The sequence below is a fragment of the Anguilla anguilla genome, chromosome 17 (assembly GCF_013347855.1).
Source record: "Anguilla anguilla isolate fAngAng1 chromosome 17, fAngAng1.pri, whole genome shotgun sequence".
Taxonomy (NCBI): domain Eukaryota; kingdom Metazoa; phylum Chordata; class Actinopteri; order Anguilliformes; family Anguillidae; genus Anguilla; species Anguilla anguilla.
The window spans coordinates 1,493,387-1,512,192 of NC_049217.1; the positions used below are offsets into that span (position 1 = coordinate 1,493,387).

Here is an 18,806-nt window from a genome sequence, read left to right on the forward strand (position 1 = left end):
GACGTACACCATTCAGGGGAGTAACTCTGTCTCTCTGAAACGTACATCATTCAGGGGAGTAATCCTGTCTCTCTGAGACGTACACCATTCAGGGGAGTAATCCTGTCTCTCTGAGACGTACATCATTCAGGGGAGTAATCCTGTCTCTCTGAGACGTACACCATTCAGGGGAGTAACCCTGTTTCTCTCCACAGAGACGTACACCATTCAGGGGAGTAACTCTGTCTCTCTGAAACGTACATCATTCAAGGGAGTAATCCTGTCTCTCTGAGCCGTACACCATTCAGGGGAGTAACTCTGTCTCTCTGAAACGTACATCATTCAGGGGAGTAACCCTGTTTCTCTCCACAGAGACGTACACCATTCAGGGGAGTAACCCTGTTTCTCTCCACAGAGACGTACACCATTCAGGGGAGTAACCCTGTTTCTCTCCAAAGAGACGTACACCATTCAGGGGAGTAATCCTGTCTCTCTGAGACGTACACCATTCAGGGGAGTAACTATGTCTCTCTGAAACGTACATCATTCAGGGGAGTAATCCTGTCTCTCTGAGACGTACACCATTCAGGGGAGTAACCCTGTTTCTCTCCACAGAGACGTACACCATTCAGGGGAGTAACCCTGTTTCTCTCCACAGAGACGTACATCATTCAGGGGAGTAATCCTGTCTCTCTGAGACGTACACCATTCAGGGGAGTAACCCTGTTTCTCTCCACAGAGACATACACCATTCAGGGGAGTAACCCTGTTTCTCTCCACAGAGACGTACACCATTCAGGGGAGTAACCCTGTTTCTCTCCACAGAGACGTACACCATTCAGGGGAGTAATCCTGCCTCTCTGAGACGTACACCATTCAGGGGAGTAATCCTGTCTCTCTGAGACGTACACCATTTAGGGGAGTAATCCTGTCTCTCTGAGACGTACACCATTCAGGGGAGTAATCCTGTCTCTCTGAGACGTACATCATTCAGGGGAGTAATCCTGTCTCTCTGAGACGTACACCATTCAGGGGAGTAACCCTGTTTCTCTCCACAGAGACGTACACCATTCAGGAGAGTAACTCTGTCTCTCTGAGATGTACATCATTCAGGGGAGTAACTCTGTCTCTCTGAGACGTACACCATTCAGGGGAGTAACTCTGTCTCTCTGAGACGTACACCATTCAGGGGAGTAACCCTGTTTCTCTTCACAGAGACGTACACCATTCAGGGGAGTAACTCTGTCTCTCTGAGACGTACACCATTCAGGGGAGTAACTCTGTCTCTCTGAGACGTACACCATTCAGGGGAGAAACCCTGTTTCTCTCCACAGAGACGTACACCATTCAGGGGAGTAACCCTGTTTCTCTCCACAGAGACGTACACCATTCAGGGGAGTAACCCTGTCTCTCTGAGACGTACACCATTCAGGGGAGAAACCCTGTTTCTCTCCACAGAGACGTACACCATTCAGGGTAGTAACCCTGTTTCTCTCCACAGAGACGTACACCATTCAGGGGAGTAATCCTGTCTCTCTGAGACGTACACCATTCAGGGGAGTAATCCTGTCTCTCTGAGACGTACACCATTCAGGGGAGTAAACCTGTCTCTCTGAGACGTACACCATTCAGGGGAGTAACCCTGTTTCTCTCCACAGAGACGTACACCATTCAGGGGAGTAATCCTGTCTCTCTGAGACGTACACCATTCAGGGGAGTAATCCTGTTTCTCTGAGACGTACATCATTCAGGGGAGTAACCCTGTTTCTCTCCACAGAGACGTACACCATTAAGGGGAGTAACCCTGTTTCTCTCCACAGAGACGTACACCATTCAGGGGAGTAATCCTGTCTCTCTGAGACGTACACCATTCAGGGGAGTAATCCTGTCTCTCTGAGACGTACACCATTCAGGGGAGTAACCCTGTTTCTCTCCACAGAGACATACACCATTCAGGGGAGTAACTCTGTCTCTCTGAAACGTACACCATTCAGGGGAGTAACTCTGTCTCTCTGAAACGTACATCATTCAGGGGAGTAATCCTGTCTCTCTGAGATGTACATCATTCAGGGGAGTAATCCTGTCTCTCTGAGACGTACACCATTCAGGGGAGTAACCCTGTTTCTCTCCACAGAGACGTACACCATTCAGGGGAGTAACCCTGTTTCTCTCCACAGAGACGTACATCATTCAGGGGAGTAATCCTGTCTCTCTGAGACGTACACCATTCAGGGGAGTAACCCTGTTTCTCTCCACAGAGACATACACCATTCAGGGGAGTAACCCTGTTTCTCTCCACAGAGACGTACACCATTCAGGGGAGTAATCCTGTCTCTCTGAGACGTACACCATTCAGGGGAGTAACCCTGTTTCTCTCCACAGAGACGTACACCATTCAGGGGAGTAATCCTGTCTCTCTGAGACGTACACCATTCAGGGGAGTAACCCTGTTTCTCTCCACAGAGACGTACACCATTCAGGGGAGTAACCCTGTCTCTCTGAGACGTACACCATTCAGGGGAGTAATCCTGTCTCTCTGAGACGTACACCATTCAGGGGAGTAACCCTGTTTCTCTCCACAGAGACGTACACCATTCAGGGAAGTAACCCTGTCTCTCTGAGACGTACACCATTCAGGGGAGTAATCCTGTCTCTCTGAGACGTACACCATTCAGGGGAGTAACCCTGTTTCTCTCCATAGAGACGTACACCATTCAGGGGAGTAACCCTGTCTCTCTGAGACATACACCATTCAGGGGAGTAACCCTGTTTCTCTCCACAGAGACGTACACCATTCAGGGGAACGCTAATGGGCAGCCCTGCCACTTCCCCTTCCTGTACGACGAGCAGTGGTTCCACAGCTGCACCGGCGTCGCCCGTGAGGACGGGCACCTCTGGTGCGCCACCACCCTGGACTACGGCAAGGACGAGCGCTGGGGCTTCTGCCCAGTCCACAGTGAGCACCCCACTGCATTACATTATATTGCATTTGATTTCATTACTTCACATGAAATAATATTACATTATCAGTATATTACATTGCTTATATTAATTTATCCAGAGCAATTTACAGAAGTGCATTCAAAAAGTTGAGACACAATGTTATGGCCTGATTATGACCAGTACTAGGAGTTATACCTGCAGCATAACGTTGCCATAGTAGCATAAAAGTAAGATTGAGGCTACCATGCTTTAAGTAGCAAATGCATTTGAGTGCTCAGTTAAATGTAGCAGATTCAGCATGGAATTAACTGTGAGTTCTGAGCATTTATTCTGGCTTTATTAATCTACTCCACCCTAACACCCCCGCCCTGCTCTCACACCCTCACTCTATCCTAACCTGACCCCTCCTCACCTCGCGGGTCTTGGCATAGCAGAACAGTGTTGCTCAGCCTTAATCCAGGAGAGCCACAGGGTGTTCTGGTTTCTATTTTCACCTCAAACCAGCAACCAGGTCAGACCCAAGAAACCAAGTGAGGTGAGTTAATGTGTCATAAAAACGGCCTCATTTGATGGATTACGTTCCGACTGACAACAGCAACCAGCGGACTCTGCTACTCTCCAGGGGTCGAGTGAATACCAGGGGAGCACAGGCACACATAGGCAGTTTATGCCATTTACTTTCTTTCGTAGAAATTGTCTTCTGTTGAATCACACTTTCTTAACCTTCTTGACTACTATGACATGCAGTATTCTCCAACTTTCATTCGTCTTTGTTTTCTCTCTCCCTCTCCTTCTCTTTCTCATTCTCTCTTCCCATTCTTTCTCTTTCTCGCTCACTCTCTTTCCTTCTCTCCCTCTCTTTGTCATTTTCTCCTCCCACTCTCTCTACTTCCATCTCTCATTCCACCCCCCACCCCCCACCCCCCACCCCCCACCCACCTTCCCAGCCAAAGACTGTGAGACGTTCTGGGACATCGACACGCTAACCGGCAGCTGCTATCAATTCAACTTCCAGTCCACTCTCTCCTGGAACGAGGCGCGTATCAGCTGCCGCCAGCAGGGGGCAGACCTGCTCAGCATCACCGAGCTGCACGAGCAGAGCTACATCAATGGTGAGGGGAGCTCCACACTCACACATACACACACACTACACACGCACACGCACACACACACACACACGCACACACACACACATACACACGCACACTCACACACATACACACGCACACTCACACATACACACACACGCACACACACACACATACACACGCACACACACACACACACACATCACTAAGCTGCATGAGTAGAGCTACATCAATGCTGAGGGGGAGATGCACAGACTCACACACACACTCACACACGCACGTACACACACACACACACACACACACACATGCACACACACACACGCACGTACACACACATACACACACGACAACTTTGCCAAATGTACCCCGAAAGTACAATAATGTTCTCTTTGGGTACTAATAAGTACCTTTTATGAGCAAAGAAGGGACAAATTAATTATGTATTGCTGGCTAGGGGTAAAATCTTATGTACCTGGAGGGTACCACCCCAGTGACAAAGCATTTGTACCTTTATAGGAACTTGTATAAGTTTTCTTCTGAGAGTGTAGCCACACACAGTTCTGTCTGTTTGCAGTCTGCCCTGCCCCAGAAATCTGTCAGTGCAAGTGGGTGGGTGGGGCTCTCCTGATCATGTGACCTCTCTGCTCGCAGGCCTGCTAACGGGGTACAGCTCCACCCTGTGGATCGGCCTCAATGACCTGGACCTCAACGGCGGCTGGCAGTGGGCCGACTCCGCCCCCGTCAAGTTCCTGTACTGGGAGCCCGGTGAGTGAGCAACACTGCCCCCTACAGGCTGCGCCCAGGACCGCGGTTCTGCGCTCTGACCCCTCTTACCCCTCCCCCTGCAGAGCAGCCCAATCACGTGGATGAGGAGAACTGCGCGGTGATCCGCACCGAGTCCACGGGCCGCTGGCAGAACCGGGACTGCTCCATGGCCCTGCCCTACGTCTGCAAGAGGAGGCCCAATGCCACTCTGGACCCCTTCAGCACTGGTCAGCCTCCCCCCTGCCCAACCCCACCCCCCCCGCCCCCCGCCTCCCAACCTCCTGACCCCCCGACCCCTCAGTCAGCTTCCATCCTCACACATGTCATTCTTCCTCATTTTTAGACATAACATGTCTCTCAGGCTTTATTGCTGAACATTCTGCTGCTATCAACTGTTGTTGATGTGTGTGCTAATTACTTACGTGTGTGCCTGTACATTTGTGTGTGTGTGTGTGTGTGTGTGTATGCGTGTGTGTGTGTGTATGCATGTGTGTGCGCGTGCGTGTATATGTGTGTGTGTGTGTGTGCGTGCGTGTGCGTGCGTGTGTATGTGTGTGGGCGCGTTTGTTTATGTGTGTGTGTGTGTATCTGACAGACTCCTGGGTGGATGAGGAGCAGAGAGACTGTGGGGCGGGGTGGCTCTCCTTCCAGGCCGGCTGCTACAGGCTGACGGAGGAGAAGAAGGACTGGGCTGAGGCACAGAGAATCTGCCAGAAGATGGAGGCCAACCTGGTCAGCATCCACACCCTGCCAGAGCTGGAGTTCATTATCAACAACCTGAAGAGAGGTGAGAATGGGTAAATGGTAAATGGACTGCATTTATATAGCGCTTTTATCCAAAGCGCTTTACAATTGATGCCTCTCATTCGCCAGAGCAGTTAGGGATTAGGGGTTAGGTGTCTTGCTCAAGGACACTTCGACACGCCCAGGGCGGGGTTTGAACCGGCAACCCTCCGACTGCCAGACAATCGGTCTTACCTCCTGAGCTATGTCGCCCCCTGGGCCCTGTAATAGCACTCACCCCAGGTATGCAGGTATCCCACTTAAACCTGCATTTACTGCTCTACAGTTCACCTGAAACTGACTGCACCTGAGTGAGCATTTAGTAGCTTGTCGGACTTCTGAATCACTATTGGGCCTGTTCTGGGCGCTAGAAAACTTCAAAGGGCCAGCAGGGCCTGGAGATAAAAGTAGGAACTGGGCGCGTAGCTATTAGAGGTATAAATGTGTGTGTGTGTGTGTGTGTGTGCGTGCATGTGGTATGACAGGCCGTTTAGGCCATAAATCATACTTCCTCTCACACACACTACTATTCTCTCACACATAACATCATACTCTCTCACACACAGCATCATTCTCTTTCACACACACCACTATGCCATTACATTACATTACATTACATTATAGGCATTTAGCTGACGCTCTTATCCAGAGCGACTTACAACAGTGTAACCAAACTCAGGATCAAGTCCACTTAAGTCCATTGAACAAAATGCAGATAAAAAGCCTTTACTATGGTAGCATACATTAAGGAGAAACAAGGAGAAACAAGATATGCCCTCTCACATATACCATCATACCCTCTCACACACACCATTATACTCTCTCACACAGACCATCATAGAGAAGAGTAGTATGTGTGAGAGAGAATAGTAGTGTGTGTGAGAGAGTATGATTGTATGTGTGAGAGAGAATAGTAGTGTGTGAGAGAGTATGATTGTATGTATGAGAGAATAGTAGTGTGTGTGTGAGAGCGTATGTTTTTATGTGTGAGAGAGAATAGTAGTGTGTGTGAGAGAGTATGATTGTATGTGTGAGAGAGAACAGTAGTGTGTGTAAGAGAGTATGATTGTAAGTGTGAGAGAGAATAGTAGTGTGTGTGAGAGAGTGTGATTGTAAGTGTGAGAGATAATAGTAGTGTGTGTGAGAGAGTGTGATTGTATGTGTGAGAGAGAACAGTAGTGTGTGAGAGTATGATTGTATGTGTGAGAGAATAGTAGTGTGTGTGAGAGACTATGATTGAAAAACAGAAGCCAGCTTAAATCAGCGGCACCACTAACGGTCAAATTGACAGAGAGGATCTAAATCAAGCTAGTTTAAATAACACTTTAAATTAAACTAGTTTTGTTAATACAATAGCAAGGTGTATGCGCTGGAGAAGTATCAAAAATCAGCCGGCAGTGGCTATATCCTAACCAAAGCTAACTTTAAATACTTATACAGCTACCGGTCTAGCTACTGATACACCAGCACTGGCAAGCAAGGACGGTGGTGGTCATAAGCTGCTTGTAAAATTAAAATATTGACATGTCCATTTGTGCCATTAAAACTGAAACTCTAGCTTCAATTACAGTCAATAAAATTATTTGTATCATTGTTTATTGGCACGAGAAGATAAGCATTAAGACATCATTATGGAGACATCATTAAGACATCTCGCCTTGATTACTGCAACTCTCTCCTTGCAAGCCTGCCAGCTTGTGCCATACAGCCACTACAGATTATTCAGAATGCTGCTGCCCGACTCATCTACAACCTCCCCAAATTCTCCCACGTCACTCCTCTGCTGCGATCAGTTCACTGGCTACCGGTCGCCGCCAGGATCCGGTTCAAAGCCCTGATCCTTGCCTACACTGCTGCCAACAGGACAGCCCCCATCTACTTGCAGGACATGACTCAATTTTATGTGCCTGCTCGACCACTCCGCTCTGCGGCAGCAGGGCGCCTTGTAACCCCTCCCACCCGCCCAAAGGGATCGCAGAGCTTCTCCACCCTAGCTCCCCAGTGGTGGAACGAACTCCCCGTCCCTCTCCGAACCTCCCCCTCACTACCCATCTTCCGCCGTGGCCTGAAGACTCATCTCTTCAGACTATACCTAGACTAACCACCACCACGGTGTATATTTCACTCTTTTATAATAATAATTTAAAAATTTTTAAAAATTTAAAAAATTAAAAAAAAACCTTTTTCCTGTCACTTGTTACATGTTGCCCCATCCCTGCACTTCTTGGTAATTTGTATTTGTCCTAATACTGTAGCTTATTCTTCTGCCTAGTTGGCTTTGCAGATGTTAGGCCAGAATAGTGTTCACTGTTCTCGGCTAGAAATAGCTGTACAAAATAAGTATTGTACCTTACTGAACCCGTGTTCAGCAGTTGTCTACGACCATGAAATGCACTTTGTTTTGTACGTCGCTTTGGATAAAAGCGTCTGCCAAATGAATGTAATGTAATTATGATGGAAAAACTTGGGTACTGATGCATCTTTAAATGATTTCTCAACAGTTAATTTGTCATGTACTGTATTTCAGGCTAATGGAATGGCTAGCGTGTTTAATTATTGGTACGTGACATGGGCAGTCTGCTTTCTCCTCATGTCTCTCTCACTCTCACATGCAGACGTGGAGCAGCTGTGGATCGGGCTTCATGACACCAAGGTGGACATGAGCTTTGAGTGGTCAGACCACACGCCCGTCATCTTCACCCACTGGCACCCCTTTGAGCCCAACAACTTCCGCAACACTCCAGAGGACTGCGTCACCCTCTGGGGACCTGTGAGTGGACTCCGCTTCCCAGCATGCCTCCACAGGGCAGCTGTGCACTCTGCTTTCTGTGTGTGAGGGGAGGGGTCATGCTCCTGCAGGACCCAATGATTCTGCTTTCTGTGTGTGAGGGGAGGAGCCAAGCTCCTGCAGGACCCAATGATTCTGCTTTCTGTGTGTGAGGGGAGGGGTCATGCTCCTGCAGGACCCAATAATTCTGCTTTCTGTGTGTGAAAGGGAGGGGTCAAGCTCCTGCAGGACCCAATGATTCTGCTTTCTGTGTGTGAGGGGAGGGGTCAAGCTCCTGCAGGACCCAATAATTCTGCTTTCTGTGTGTGAGGGGAGGGGTCAAGTTCCTGCAGGACCCAATGATTATGCTTTCTGTGTGTGAGGGGAGGGGTCAAGCTCCTGCAGGACCCAATGATTCTGCTTTCTGTGTGTCAGGGGAGGGGCCAAGCTCCTTCAGGATGCAATGGGCTGACTATATTGGCATAATTCAGACAAACATGTTTTAAGTGAATAAGAGCTTTCTGGAGTAAAGCCACACACGGCACAGTACAGCCTCGCTCTTGCTGTTCCTCTTCTTTTTATCACTTTGTCAGCTAATTTGTTTATTTTTATTTCCAATTTTTTTGGGGGTACATAAATACATAGGAATTTTCAAAGCAAAATAGCAGCGGAACTATTAAGTTAGAGCACCAAAACATACTTACTTCCCTACGCCATTAAAATGTTTTAAAAGGGCACTTTGCAGCCTGAGGCTCCAGTCAGACAGAACTCTTTCACCCATTTTACTACACTTTCGTATCTGAGAATTAGGATGGCCTGTGTTCAGTGTTTCTTTGCATCAATCCAGCTACTGTGGAAGTCAGAAATGTCTGTCTTGGGATACCATGTGGAAAATTTGGATCACTGTACAAGCTAAAAGTTTTCAGCCAAAACGACAACCAGAAACATTGGTGGAGGCATTTATCAGGCTTTGTATTATCTTGTTTTTGTTGGTTAATTGAAAGCACAGTTGATGAAATATGTAGAGTGCTGCTTATTATAATCCAATGTGTGCATTGTCTGCACCATTACAAGCATGAGAAACATGGCTGTGGGAAGAACAGTTGGGTTGAGGTGATGTACGCGATGGTGGTCATGTGACTGTGCGTTCTGTGCAGGAGGGGCGGTGGATGAAGAACAGGTGGGTTGAGGTGATGTACGCGATGGTGGTCATGTGACTGTGCGTTCTGCTGTGCAGGACGGCCGGTGGGATGACAGCCCGTGTAACGTCATGCTGCCCTCCATCTGCAAGAAGCAGGCGCAGCGGACTGAGGCACGCACACAGGACCACGGCTGTCAACCGGTACCAGCGCCCTCTCACTCTCTCTCTCTCCAGCCTGCCCCACAGCGCCCTCTCTCTCTCTCTCTCTCTCCAGCCTGCCCCACAGCGCCCTCTCTCTCTCTCTCTCTCTCTCCAGCCTGCCCCACAGCTCTCTCTCTCTCTCTCTCTCTCCAGCCTGCCCCACAGCGCCCTCTCTCTCTCTCTCTCTCCAGCCTGCCCCACAGCTCTCTCTCTCTCTCTCTCTCTCCAGCCTGCCCCACAGCGCCCTCTCTCTCTCTCTCTCTCTCTCCAGCCTGCCCCACAGTGCTCTCTCTCTCCAGCCTGCCCCACAGCGCCCTCTCTCTCTCTCTCTCTCCAGCCTGCCCCACAGCGCCCTCTCTCTCTCTCTCTCTCTCTCTCTCTCTCTCTCCAGCCTGCCCCACAGCGCTCTCTCTCTCTCTCTCTCTCTCTCTCCAGCCTGCCCCACAGCGCCCTCTCTCTCTCTCTCACACACACACACTCTCTCTCTCTCCAGCCTGCCCCACAGCGCCCTCTCTCTCCTCTCTCTCTCTCTCTCTCTCTCTCTCTCTCTCTCCAGCCTGCCCCACAGCGCTCTCTCTCTCTCTCTCTCTCTCCAGCCTGCCCCACAGCTCTCTCTCTCTCTCAAATTCAAATTCAAATTGCTTTATTGGCAGGAAATACATAGGTACATATTGCCAAAGCATCATAAATCAATTCAAAATACATATTTACAGTGGAATACTAATAATGAACATTCTATTTAAAAAATAAATAAATAAATAAATAAAATAAAATAAAATAAAATAAAATAATAAAATACATTTTTTTTTAAATAAAATAATAATAATAATAATAATAAAATAAATAAATAGATAATTATAATTATGTACGATGGTCACTCAGTGTCCCTCAGGTTATGGCAAGCTGAGACATATTGAGCCGCAATTGGGGCTGTTGGTCCTTGTCCTAATAGGACTGCACATTTTTCATTCTTTGATAAAGAATGGAAGTTTTGTATAATTTCTGAAAATTTTTGGTAATATATTTTTCTAATATTTGTATATTTTGTACAATTTAGGAGGAAGTGCATCTCTGTCTCAACCTCTCCTGTCTTACAGTGACCACATATTCGTTTTTCTTTTGGTAACCATGAATTTCTGTGTCTGCCCTTTTCAATTTCAAGGGTGTGGTCACTGAGTCTGTATTTGGTCAGGATCCGTCTCTGCTTTGTATCTCTGACAGAGAAGAGATACTCTGCTGGAGTATAGTCTTTTTTCAGGGTTCGATAGCAATTTAGTCGACTTTGTGTTTTGGTTTCTTTATCCCAATGTTCCAAATACAAATTTTTTGTTTGTTGCATAATTTGGGTTATTCTGGTTTGCGACTGGTAAGCAGTGCTGGTCTGAGCGTGATGCAGGTTAGTTTGGGTTATAGAATTAGTAAGCTTCAGTACCAGCTGACTGAGGGGACTCTTTTCTGGGTTCAGTTCTTGGGATTTTAGCGCTTTAGATTGTAGCGTGTTATTGGGACTTGATTTGAGATGTATCCAGAATTTTAGAGCTCTTTTTTGTATATTTATTACCAATGGGAATCGGCCTAATTCTGCCCTACATGCATTGTTAGGTGTTTTCCTTTGTATTTGCAAGATATTTCTGCAGAATTCAGTATGTAGAGATTCAACTGGATTCTTGTCCTATGCAGTGTAGTCTTGCTGACTGAGTGGACCCCAGACCTCACTTCCATAAAGCGCAATAGGCTGAATTACACTGTCAAATAATTTGGACCAGATTCTAATTGGGATATTTAGTTTGAAAAGTTGTCTTTTTATTGCATATATTGCTCTTCGAGCTTTTTCTTTTAATGCATTTACTGCCATGCGGAAACTTCCTGATGCAGTGATAGTCAGACCAAGGTAGGTATAATTCATAGTGTGCTCTAGGGCGGTGTTACCTAGAGTTAATTTGTATCTGTTTTCCTGACATCTGGGCTTCTTTTGAAAAATCATGATTTTTGTCTTTTTAAAATTTACTGCCTGGGCCCAGTTCTGGCAGTATTTCTGAAGAAGATCTAGGTGTTGCTGTAACCCTTTTTCTGTGGGTGACAGCAGGACCAGATCATCTGCATAAAGCAAACATTTGATTTCTTTGTCACACAGTGTGAGACCAGGAGCTGCAGACTGTTCCAACAACACCGCTAACTCATTAATGTATATATTGAACAATGCTGGACTGAGGTTACAGCCCTGTCTCACACCACGACCTTGCGTGAAGAACTCTGTTCTTTTATTGCCAATTCGTACCGCACACTTGTTTCCTGTATACATAGATTTAAATATGTCATAAACTTTACCCCCTACACCACTTTGAATAATTTTATAGAATAGGCCATGGTGCCAAATAGAATCAAAGGCTTTTTTGAAGTCAATGAAACATGCAAAGATTTTTCCATTTTTTGTTTGGTGGACATGTTTATTTATTAGGGTGTGTAGGGTGTACATATGGTCAGTTGTACGGTGGTTCGGTAGAAAGCCAATCTGACTCTTACTCAAGACATTGTGCTCGTTAAGGAAGTTTAGAAGTCTTGTATTAAGGATGCTGCAAAATAACTTCCCCAGATTACTGCTTACACAAATGCCTCAGTAATTATTAGGGTCCAATTTGTCTCCACTTTTGTGAATCGGGGATATAAGCCCCTGGTTCCAGATGTCAGGAAAGCAGCCGGAGCTCAGTACCAGGTTGAATAACTTCAGCACAGCCTTCTGCAGCTCAGTAGTGCTGTGTTTTAGCATCTCATTTCTGATGCTGTCAGGACCACAAGCCTTTTTTGGTTTTAGAGACTGGAGTTTTTCAGTCAGTTCTAGCAATGAGATTGGGTTATCTAATGGATTTTGATTGTTTTTAATTGTTGATTCAAGGTGGTTTAGTTTGTCTTTAATTATATTCTGATTATATTTTAAATCTTTTTGCGGGATATCTTTGTATAGATTCTCAAAATAGTCTTTCCAAATGGGTCCATCTTGTACAGCCAATTCTTGTGGTGCTGTTGTGCTCAAGTTATTCCACATATCCCAGAACTGATTTTGATTGATTGATTCTTCAATTTCGATTAGTTGTTTATTGATGTAGCTTTGTTTCTTTATTTTCAGGGTTTGTTTGTATTGTTTAAGTATTTCACAATACTTGAGGTGTAAATCTTGGTTTTCCTGCTGTTTATGTTTTTGGTTTGATATTTGTCTCAGTTGTTTTCTTATATCTTTGCATTCTGAATCAAACCATTTTTCAGTAGGTTTTTGTTTCACATTTTTATGCCTTGTTTTTAGAAGGCTGGCATCAATTGCTGCTTTCTGAAAAATACAATTAATGTCATTAACTGCCAGATTAATTCCTTCATTGTTATTCTGGTAATGTGTATTGTTAAAAATGTTAATAGTGTTAGTTAACTCATTTGAACTGATTGCTTTGATATATTTATCTTTGCTGTCTTGTGCCCATCTGTATGGTTGGGTGAGATTGTAAAGCTTACTGGGCTGTTTTTCAGATTTTTTCATATGTACAGTTTTTTTCAGGAACACATTTATTTGATTGTGGTCTGAGAGGGGAGTTTGCTGCCTGACAGTAAATGCACTGTTAGAGGAGGGGTCCATGTCAGTGATTGCATAATCAACTACACTACTCCCAAGAGCTGAAGAATACGTGAACCGCCCTAAGGAGTCCCCTCTGATCCTGCCATTAAGGATATACAGACCTAAGGCTTGACAGAGATGCACTAACTCTCTTCCATTCTTGTTTACTATTTTGTCTGAGTTGTTTCTTTTTATTTGTGTGGGTGTGAGGTGCAGAGGGGTCTGTCCAAACACATGATTATTTCCTTTTGACTCTATGCAGTCATTTTATGTGCCTATGCGGGCATTAAAGTCTCCACAGACCATCACATTTCCCTGGGCCTGGAAATGGACAATTTCTGTGTGGAGGGTGTTGAAGAACTCCTCAGTGAAGTAGGGAGACTCTGATGGAGGAGTGTAGGCTGCACACAAATATATGTTTTTGTCACAGATGCCAATAGATTTACTTATTTTTAACCATATGTGTGTCCTTCCTTCCTTCGGGGGTTATGACAGGGTTGCAGCATAGCACCCTGGTGCTCAGGGTGTGGGGTGCTGGGGTGGTGAGGGGGGAAAGGAGGACGAGCCGAATAGTGTGGTCTCTGTGGAGCTCGGGGTCTGTGGGTAGGGGGGTGCAGTTGCATTCTTTGGCGCCCCCGTGTTGGTGGTATCCTGAAACTGCAGGGTTAGTTCAGCAGTCTGCTGCAGAGGATCCCCAGCAGGTGTTTAATTTCTCCAAGTTCTGACGGGGTAGGTGGGATGGGTGGAACAGGGGGTTTTGACAGGGCTGCAGCATAGCTTTGGGGCTGCTGCTGTACAGGGGCTCTGCTGGTGGGGCGGGGCTGGTGCTCAGGGTGTGGGGTGCTGGAGTGGTGTGGGGGGAAAGGACGATGAGCAGAATAGTGTGGTCTCTGTGGAGCTCGGGGTGTGTGGGTAGGAGGGTGCGGCTGCATTCTCTGGCGTCCTCTGTGGGCAGAGATGTAAGGCAGGACTGTTGGGTTGCGTCCCAGGGCTGCATCTTTTAGGGTTTTAGCGAAAATTTTGACCCCCTCCTGGTTTAAATGGAGTCCATCATAGAGATGCCAGGAGCGGATGGTGGAGTGGTGTGCCAGGTGCACATTTGGTAGTGTAGCACAGCCCCGGGCGATCTCTGAGTTTATCTCCTGCAGGATGTGTGGAGGTGTATCTGTTCTGGGCAGCAGTGTGGACATGACAACTCGTGAGTGGGGAAACTCTTGTGCTGCTCTTTCTGCCACCTTCCACACTGCTCTGGCAGTTTTGTGGTGCATGTTGGGCAGGTCGTTGGTGCCAGTGTGCACCACAATGCAGGAAGGCTTTCCCAGTTTGTCTTACTTCAGCAGGTCCATGGCCCTTCCCGTGTTGCTGCAGCGGATTGCCTGGACTTCTTGACCAGAGAATAGCCTCTTTGCTTCCAGGAATTTTCCATTTGAGTCCATGAGCAGGACTACCTGTGCCTGGGGCTTTTCAGTCTTGTTGCTGGAAGGAGGTTGTGTGTCTGAGGGTGGCTGGTTCTCTGGGTGATGCTGTGTGTTGGGAACAGCAGGGCTGTCTGTCGGGTGTGTGTGACTCTCCTGTGTGACAGGTAGTGTGGTAGTGCCAGAGTGTTCAGGTATGGCTGACGGCAGCTGTGTGTCAGTGCCAGGGGGAAGGACTGTGTTTTTGGGGGGAGAGCAGTGTGTGTCTGTGTCTGTGGAGCAGGTGTGGGTTGGGCAGGGGGTTGCAGCGTGTCCCCGGAGGTGCTCCTTCAGGTCCTGCAGCTCTCTGGAGAAGGCCCTCTCCCTGTGCAGCGCGTCTTCCTTTACTTTGGCCAGCTGAGCTCTCAGGGCCTGGTTGTCTTGCCGCAGCTCAGCCATCTCTGCACTCAGCTCCTTAATGGCAAGGCGGCATTCACTCCGCATCTGGGTGACATCATCTCTCAGGAGCTGGACTGAGCTGGTTTCAGACAGCCTGGACAGGGTGTGCTCTCTGAATTCTCTCTCTCTCTCTCTCTCGCTCTTTCTCTCTCTCCAGCCTGCCCCACAGCGCCCTCTCGCTCTCTCTCTCCAGCCTGCCCCACAGCACCCTCTCGCTCTCTCTCTCTCTCTCTCTCTCTCTCCAGCCTGCCCCACAGCGCCCTCTCGCTCTCTCTCTCTCTCTCTCTCCAGCCTGCCCCACAGCGCTCTCTCTCTCTCCAGCCTGCCCCACAGCGCCCTCTCTCTCTCTCTCTCTCTCTCTCTCTCTCTCCAGCCTGCCCCACAGCGCCCTCTCGCTCTCTCTCTCTCTCTCTCTCCAGCCTGCCCCACAGCGCCCTCTCGCTCTCTCTCTCTCTTTCTCTCTCCAGCCTGCTCCACAGCGCCCTCTCGCTCGCTCTCTCTCTCTCTCTCTCCAGCCTGCTCCACAGGTCTCTCGCCCTCTCGCTCTCTCTCTCTCTCTCTCTCTCCAGCCTGCTCCACAGGTCTCTCTCTCTCTCTTTCTCACTCTCCAGCCTGCCCCACAGCGCCCTCTCTCTCTCTCTCTCTCTCTCTCTCTCTCTTTCTCTCTCTCCAGCCTGCCCCACAGCGCCCTCTCGCTCTCTCTCTCTCCAGCCTGCCCCACAGCGCCCTCTCGCTCTTTCTCTCTCTCTCTCTCTCCAGCCTGCCCCACAGCGCCCTCTCGCTCTCTCTCTCTCTCTCTCTCTCTCCAGCCTGCCCCACAGCGCTCTCTCGCTCTCTCTCGCTCTCTCTCTCTCCAGCCTGCCCCACAGCGCCCTCTCTCTCTCTCTCTCTCTCCAGCCTGCCCCACAGCGCCCTCTCGCTCTCTCTCGCTCTCTCTCTCTCCAGCCTGCCCCACAGCGCCCTCTCGCTCTCTCTCTCTCTCTCTCTCCAGCCTGCCCCACAGCGCCCTCTCGCTCTCTCTCGCTCTCTCTCTCTCCAGCCTGCCCCACAGCGCCCTCTCGCTCTCTCTCGCTCTCTCTCTCTCCAGCCTGCCCCACAGCGCCCTCTCTCTCTCTCTCCAGTCTGCCCCACAGCGCTCTCTCTCTCTCTCTCACACACACACACTCTCTCTCTCTCAATTTCAATTTCAATTTCAAAGTGCTTTATTGGCATGACAAATATAGGCACTTGTGTTGCCAAAGCAGTGGTTATAACATACAACTATATACAGTTAATCCGTTATATTAAAAAAATAAAATAAAATAAAAATAAAAAAATATATACAAAAATATCAGTAAGTGATGTTAGGTGTGTGTGTGTGTGTGTCTGACTATCTGTGTGTTATGTGCATGAGTGAATATTATGTGTCTGCTTGTACGTGTGTATGCTGTGTGTAAATGTGTGCATGAGTGCATGCGGTGGTCACACATTGTCCCTCAGAGTATGGCAAGAGAACACAAATTGTGCTGCTAATATGCAGCAGCCTTTTTCTTCTCCTAATAGGTAGGGTAATCTATCGTCATTGGGTATATCATTGAATTGGGGACATTTCTGGATTATTTTTTGGTAGAATTTTTGGCGAATTTGGTCAAATTTTGTGCATTCCATTAGGAAGTGTTTTTCCGTTTCAATTTGGTTGCCTTTGCATTGTTGGCACAATCTATTTTCTTCTGGCAACCATGATTGTCTGTGTCTGCCAGTTTCTATGGCTAAGTGGTGCTCGCTGAGTCTGTACCTCGTCAAGGTGGTTCTCAGTTTTTTGTCAGTAACTGTGGTCAGGTAGTTCGCTACAGCATACTGTCTTTTTAGGGCCAAATAACATTTCATTTTACTTTGCAATTTTGTTTTAGTTTCCCAGTAGGTTATATAATTCTGTTTCAGCTGTGTTGCAATTTGGTTTATTCTAATTATGTTTGTAGTTTGGTTCTGATCCTGAGCAGGTGAGGTGTTAGTGTGTGTTAGTGTATGTGGGGAACTAAGGCTCAGGACCAGCTGAGTGAGGGGATTGTTTGCTTTGCTCAACTCTTGGTATTGCAGGGCTTTGTATTGATATGAGTGGGGGTCACTTTGTTTTAGGTGCTTCCAAAATTTGATTGACCTTTTTTGTATTTTGATAAGTAATGGGTATTGGCCTAATTCTGCCCTGCATGCATTGTTTGTTGTGTTTCTATGTAATTTCAGGATATGTTTACAGAATTCTGCATGCAGGGTTTCAATTGGATGTTTGTCCCATTTGCCAAATTCTTGACTGATGAGTGGACCCCACACTTCACTGCCATAAAGAGCAATTGGTTCGATTACAGCTCCAAAGATTTTAAGCCAAATTCTAATTGGAATCTCTACACAAATTTGTCGTTTTATGGCGTAGAAGGCCCTGCGTGCTTTCTCCCTTAGTTCATTCACTGCAATGTTGAAGTTTCCTGTAGAACTGATTTTTAGCCCTAAATAATTGTAATTTGAGGAATGTTCAATGTAGTGTGTTCCTAACATGAATTTGTGTTTTGTTCCCTGAGATCTGGATCTTTTTTGGAATGTCATAATTTTAGTTTTGTTAAGGTTTACTGCCAGGGCCCAGGTCTGGCAGTATTGTTCTAGCAGGTCTAGGCTTTTCTGTAACCCCTGTTCACTGGGGGAAAGGTCTCTCTCTCTCTCTCTCTCACACACACACACACACACACACACTCTGTCTCTCTCTCTCTCTGCCCGAGTGTATCAGGACATGACTAGGGGAGCCAAGCCTGGACACTGAAAGTGTTTTAGTGTTCGTACACCAGATTTTACTCACTCTGACTTGGTTAAAGGCTGTTTTTCATCGATAACGTTCCCATTGGAGTCAATGAGGAGCACTGTTTCAGCCCCTCTGGGTTTGCTGCAGGAAAAGCAGACTGTGTGGGTTTCTGATGCTGTGAGCAGGGACCAGGGTCTAAATTAAGTTCCGGGGACGTTATTTTACCCCCAAAAAAGTCCCTGCTCGGGGGGTAGTACTTGCCAAAAGTACAGAAACTTTGGTGGTGGGGTTTGCAGCGCTGAACATTTCTGATTGGTCGAGCAGCATTTTATTTCACCCGCCAGTTAAAAAAATCTGCAGCCGCAAACCAGTTTGTTTTTTGTTCATTGTGCTTCGACACATCAACATGGAGTTACAGAAGAAATCATAGGACAGATGGACCGACGACGAAGTCCAGGCCTTAATTGAGCATTTATGCTGAGGATGAAATCCAGCGGGAATTGGAAACGGTGACCCAAAATGATACAGTGTACGCGAAAATCTCCTGCAAGTTAAGCGAGCTGAAAATTGTTCACACCGGGAAACAGTGAAGCTTAAAAAATTAAAACAAGATTACAAGAAAATTAAGGACCACAATAATAAAAATGACGTGTAAAACAGCCGTCGCTTTTTAGTACGTCAGCGGACTAATTAGCCTAATCTTCGCGAGTCTTTAGACCGCGGTGGAAGCGCAGACAACAATGGGCTGAAGAAACCTTTTAGTTCCTTGAAAAGTAGTTCCTAAAAAAAAAAAAGTAGGGACTAAAAGTTCCAGGTACTTTGGGTGGAAACGCGGCTTAAGATAGGGGGGTCCTCAGTGATTAAGGGGGTGGTGGGAGCCTCCAGCTGGACTGGGGGGTCCTGGTTGTTCTGGGT

At 47.3% G+C, this 18,806-nt stretch overlaps 1 protein-coding gene across 1 annotated transcript in view; it reads left to right on the plus strand.

Annotated features, from left to right (window-relative positions):
* LOC118216882 (C-type mannose receptor 2-like) overlaps nt 1-18,806 on the plus strand; it is an 85,834-nt gene that overhangs the window by 30,163 nt on the left and 36,865 nt on the right. The window contains exons 3-9 of the mRNA XM_035398470.1: nt 2,762-2,935; nt 3,870-4,034; nt 4,665-4,778; nt 4,862-5,005; nt 5,374-5,565; nt 8,177-8,331; nt 9,566-9,670. Coding sequence (XP_035254361.1) covers nt 2,762-2,935; nt 3,870-4,034; nt 4,665-4,778; nt 4,862-5,005; nt 5,374-5,565; nt 8,177-8,331; nt 9,566-9,670 — 1,049 coding nt within the window. The remainder of the gene's footprint in view (nt 1-2,761; nt 2,936-3,869; nt 4,035-4,664; nt 4,779-4,861; nt 5,006-5,373; nt 5,566-8,176; nt 8,332-9,565; nt 9,671-18,806) is intronic.